At 45.5% G+C, this 5,361-nt stretch overlaps 1 protein-coding gene across 2 annotated transcripts in view; it reads left to right on the top strand.

Annotated features, from left to right (window-relative positions):
* SCAP (SREBF chaperone) overlaps positions 1 to 5,361 on the top strand; it is a 39,128-nt gene that overhangs the window by 2,777 nt on the left and 30,990 nt on the right. Inside the window, exon 2 of one of the 2 annotated variants that reach the window (XM_021719178.1) lies at positions 2,263 to 2,479. In XM_021719178.1, the coding sequence (XP_021574853.1) occupies positions 2,358 to 2,479 (122 nt within the window). In that variant the 5' untranslated portion in view covers positions 2,263 to 2,357. Of the gene's footprint in view, positions 1 to 2,158; positions 2,480 to 5,361 lie in introns of those variants that run through there. The other variant, XM_021719179.1, reaches the window with a different exon arrangement.

Here is a 5,361-nt window from a genome sequence, read left to right as displayed (position 1 = left end):
CGGGAGCGGCCACTGCACTCCAGTCTGGGCGACTGAGTGAGACTCCAACTCAAAAAAAAAAAAAAAAAAAATTAACTTAGTGTAACTAATAAAGATCAGTGGAAGTTAAATATTTGTATTTGCTGCAGAATGAAAGTGAATTAGATAGCTTTTTCTCATGTTTGATAGTTCTAAGTGTAAGAGCTGGACTGCAAAGGTGGGTCCCTCCTCCTGTGTTGTTGATGTGTGTGCCAGAAAGGCCTGGGTAGAGGATTGGGATTAGTAGGATCAGAATTCTCTGGAGGGTCTGATCTTGGGGAACATTAAAGGAGGAGATGTGGGGCTTGTCAAGGATGGTGGTTGGAAACACTGCAACTGGTTTATGGTCATTAGTCTTAGGGAATCCTCTTTTTTTTTTTGGTAGAGATGGATTCTCATTATGTTGCCCAGGCTGGTCTTGAACTCCTGGCCTCAAGCAATCCTCCCACCTCCCAAAGTGCTGGGGTTTCAGGCATGGGCCACCATATCTGGCTAGGATAGTGTCCTTTGTGTTTGTTTTTCCCTTAGTGGCAGGATGAGGGGAGGGGCGGGAACAGGAGCAGAACATTGCTTTCTCAGAGTCCTTGTATATGCTGGGCAGTGAACTCTATAATTAGCCTCCTGCCATGTGTGGGTCCACTGCTTTGTCCTGTCATGCTTTCGGTAAACTTTGTGAATGGTCAAGCTATTGTGAACACCTCTGCTCCATAGACCAGCGGCTGTCACCTGCTGCCTCCTCTATCCATTGCTGATTGAACGGACCTACAGAGGATTCCCTGTATTTCTTTATAAGGTTCCTGAACTGGAAAATTGAATGTGCACTTGAGGCTTGTGCTTTCAGAAGGAGTTTGAATAACTAGGAATTAGAACATTTTAGAAAGCAAAAATAATGGGAAAAGAAAGATGAAAGGAGTGATAGCCATTCCTTTTGGCTTGTGAATTGGTTATGGTATGATTCCTTTTGCTTCTCAGTTCTGGTCTTGACACTTATGAGGAGTCATCTTTTTAGTCTGGATTTTCATCAGTGTGTGTAGTTAAGCCAAGACATGTCTGGGCAGGTTCCCTTTAGCACGGAACAAAGAAAACTGCAACATGGAACAAGAGAAGTAGGTTTTAACCTAGATTCCATTGGAGGGCTCAGTAAGAAAGATAATTCTAGATCCCTTGGCCCTCTAGAGTTTTATATTATGATTTTATTGTTTTGAGGTTCTTTGTTTGCAAGCAACAAAAATCAACGTTAAAAGCAAAAGGAAGATTTATTGGAAGGATATGGAATGGCTTACAGATTCAAAAGAAAAGCTGATGAGCCAGTATTCAGAAAGGACTGGAGCCAGAATAGCCTGGGGATCTTGGGAGCAGGAACCTGGGGATGAATAAGCACCACGAATATCCAGTTCTTGCTTCTTTCTGTTCAGAAGTCAAAGTCTAGGAAGAAAGGCTCAGTTGGTATGGCTTGGCTCAGGGAGGGGCATCTTGACTGATAGTCCATCCAGGCTAAATCCTGTGGAGGGAGGTGGTTCCTCTGAGCCACACTTGACTGCTGTTGCTCAAAGGAGATAACTGCTGAGCAGGTGGACACAGAAGGGGCCCTCATGCTCCCAGGAACAATGCAGGACCAGGAGCAAAGTCTTCCACCTAATACTGCTGCCAGAGTGATTTTGTTTTGGTGACTTTTATGTCAGGGACCTTTCTTGGTGTTTTTATTTTGAGGGCTCACCCCATGGAATATTATTTATCACTGAATCGGTATTTCTACAAGAATGTGTTTTTTGGGCTGGCATCCCTGTGTAAAGGTTTTTCCCAAGCTCTCTTTTGATCTGGCCTGTGCACAGAGGAGGGTGGGTAGGAATGCTCATTTGGCAGAGAGCAGCTGAGGGTTGTTGTCTACTCGACAGGCATGCTTTTCTGTGTCACATGTGAGAAAAATGCCCTCTAGGGAGTAGCCATTTAGCAACGCCTAATATGGAAGAGGGTTGAGAGTTTATTACCAGAGTTGGAGGGGCAGTTCTTTGGCCTCTTTGGTTAGACTGAGTAGAGAGTAACCCACAGTCACTTGAGAGATGACTAAAGTGTGTGTGTGTGTGTGTGTGTGTGTGTGTGTGTGTGTGTGTGTGTGTGTGGAAGTCTCCAGATCTTGCACATAGACATCCTGAAGCCATTCCCCAGCCACGTAACTGCCCCCTGTAACCCTAGTGTACAGAGCCAAGTACTCTTTGTTAATTGGTTTTTCTCCTTTTTGACCAGGTACCTGTAGATGTCTGTTGTCAGTGCTGTCCAGCGTGTGCCAGGCTGATCCATGGTCACTTCCCGGGATGGCAGCAAGGTGACTTCAGCTGAGGATGACCCTGACTGAAAGGCTCCGTGAGAAGATATCTCGGGCCTTCTACAACCATGGACTGCTCTGTGCATCTTACCCCATCCCCATCATCCTCTTCACAGGGTTTTGCATCTTAGCCTGCTGGTATGTTTCTGTGTTACCCTAGGTATGATGAGCCAGTATCTTGGGACAGTAGGCTTCCTAGCCCCAACTGCTATGGAACCCTTAACTGTGTGCTTGTTACACAGTGAGAACTTGGGTTCATTGGAACTGCTGAGTGGATAACTCTAGTCCTAGAGTGTTTAGCCAGTAAACTAAAATAGCCCAGACTGGCCCTGACTTAGTGATTTGCCAGATTTACTCATATCACTAGTACTCTATTTCAAAATAATGTTTTGTCGCCTCTAAGGAACTATGAGGTAATTGAAAGACATGATATTTTAATTTCTTTCTCAATAATAGCAGTTTCCTTTTGGTACCTGGCTAAGCAGGAGCCTTCTTTGAGTGTTGCAAGGCCAAGTCCATTTGAGCAGTTCTTGGATACCCTCTCTCTGTTAACTGCAGAGACTTGCTTCTCTGCTCCCTAGTCACTTTCTTGTGTTCGTGTGGAGCTTCGTTTGATCTCTTGTGGAGTCTTGGGGCCTGCTGTGCTTACTAAGGACTGTTGTGAGTACTACAGCTGCCTTTGGTTTCTGTCTGTCTTTCACAGGTCTTCATAGAAGCCTGAAGACTGATTTTGAAAAAAGAAGGGTTTAGTGTAAGATAATATCTGATAACCCCTTTGGCTCTAGAACACTGAAAGTCAAGAAAAGAGCCCATCTTATTATCCTTTTCTCTGGAAAAGTTTTGTTTTCCAGATTCATTGCCTAACGTTTGTAGAGGTTTCAGTGTTGTGCTGAAGGGAGGATGAGGACTCAAGGCTGAATTCCCTGTTTAGTTCAGTTGTTAATGGTCTCAAGCTCTTCCCTAATTAGCAATAGGAAAGGTGAACATCACTGAGAGTTTCCTGCTGGGGGCTATGTTATTGTTTTAGGTATATAATTAAATGTCTCATCAGTTTTCACAGTAACCGTAGGAAATGGTCCAGTTGTATTTCCATTGAACATTGGGGGATGGGAACTTAGAGATTTGCCTGGTCCACACAACTAATAATTAGGGAAACTGGGGTTCATGTCTAGGTCTTAGGGACTCTGGTGCCTGCACCTGTGGCACTCTGTCACCCAGCCTCATTTTGGCTCAGTGTGTTTGTATTGGTGTGCTTTTGTGTTTTTTTGTTTTTTGAGTCAGTCTCACTCTGTTGCCCAGGCTGGAGTGCAGTGGCACGCTCATGGCCACTGCAGCCTCGACCTGCTGGGTTCCAGTGATCCTTCCACCTCAACCTTCCGAGTAGCTAGAACTACTTGAAACTGTAGCTGGAACATGTGCCCCCATGCCTGGCTAATTTTGTGATTTATTGTAGAGACGAGGTCTCGCCATGTTGCTCAGGCTTGTCTTGAACCTGTGGGCTCAGGCAGTCCTCTCACCTCCGCACCTCAAAGTGCTGGGATTATAGGCATGATCTGCCATACCCACTGTATTGGTGTTTAAACTTTGCTAAACTGTGTTGTACATGATGTACAAAATACTTGTAGCTATGTCCTGTAAGTGATGAATTTGGAGTGCTCTGAGAACTTAGCTCTTGAGGCTTTTTCGTCTAAGTTAACTTATCTCTTTCTCTTTTAAAGTCATATTTTTGTACGCATGGTCTGTGTGCTAAAACAGTGGTTCTCAAATGTAGGCTAGCATCAGAATCACCTGTAGGATTTGTTAAACTCAGATTGCTGGGCATTACTCCAGAGTTTCTGATTCTTTTAAGTCTGGAGTGGGCCCAAGAATTTGCTTCTATAACAGATTTCCAGACCTGGGGACCACACACTGGGATCCACTAGGCTGTGTCTTTCTGGAAAATTTCTCTGCCACACCTCTGAGCTAAAAGTGTTTTCTATTCTAATTTTTTTTTTTTGAGTTGGAGTCTCACTCGGTCACCCAGACTGGAGTGCAGTGGCCACTCCCGGCCACTGCAGCCTCGCCTGCTGGGCTCCGGCGATCCTTCCACCTCAGCCTTCCGAGTAGCCAGAATTACAGGCATGCGCCACCACGCCTGGCTGATCTTTTGATTTATTGTAGAGATGAGGTCTCGCTGCGCAGGCGGGTCTCGAACCCGCGGGCTCAGGCAATCCACTCACCTCAGCCTCCCAAAGGCGCGGGGTTACAGGCTGAGCCACCGAGCCCGGCTTCTACTCCAATTTTTATTGCCGCTGTTTATGTTGGCACATATGGTCATTATCACTGGGATAGCCTGTTGAAGGGAGTTAAGTAGAAGAGATAGGTATTCCCTTTTCGCAGAGACAGCTCTAGCTACGAGAAAAGGGAAGGATGTTTCCTCTTTGCCACGCATCTTCTGGGGATTGGGTATAGCAGGGGCCAGGCAGCTTCCTGGGTGGGGACCATAGGCTATGTGTAATAGCTGCTTGGGTGCAGTTGGAGCTTATCTTTGAATGAATAATTTGATATCATACAAGCATTTCAAAATAACTGTCCTTGGATGTATGACATGAAGGCCTCTGGTACTTTATGAGATGGCCGAGGTTTCAAGGATGGAAAACATTTCCATAGCTTGGGGTGAATTAGAATGGGATGGAGGGTTGGGGAATAGGCGGATGCGATAATGACAATATTCAACTACCAGTACAGCCCAGGTGCACCTGAGGTGGGCAGATGCGCACCTTATATTCCCCAGGTGTATTTGACTGAACCTCCGTCCTGAGAAAGGGATAGGTGAAGCATAGGATGGGTTTGGATGGTGGGGAGGAAGGAAGACTAATCTTCATTGACCATCAGTTGTGTAGGTCTTCAGGTACTGTCACACATGGCATTTCATGTTTGATCTGGTAACATCCTTGGAGATGATTATCATTCCTTAGTTCTTTTTTTTTTTTTGAGTTGGAGTCTCACTTCTGTCGCCCAGACTGGAGTGCAGTGGCCGC

The sequence above is a fragment of the Carlito syrichta genome, unplaced genomic scaffold (assembly GCF_000164805.1).
Source record: "Carlito syrichta isolate Samal-C Ts95f unplaced genomic scaffold, Tarsius_syrichta-2.0.1 Scaffold314290, whole genome shotgun sequence".
Lineage (NCBI taxonomy): Eukaryota > Metazoa > Chordata > Mammalia > Primates > Tarsiidae > Carlito > Carlito syrichta.
This window is presented reverse-complemented; position numbering and strand designations above follow the sequence as displayed.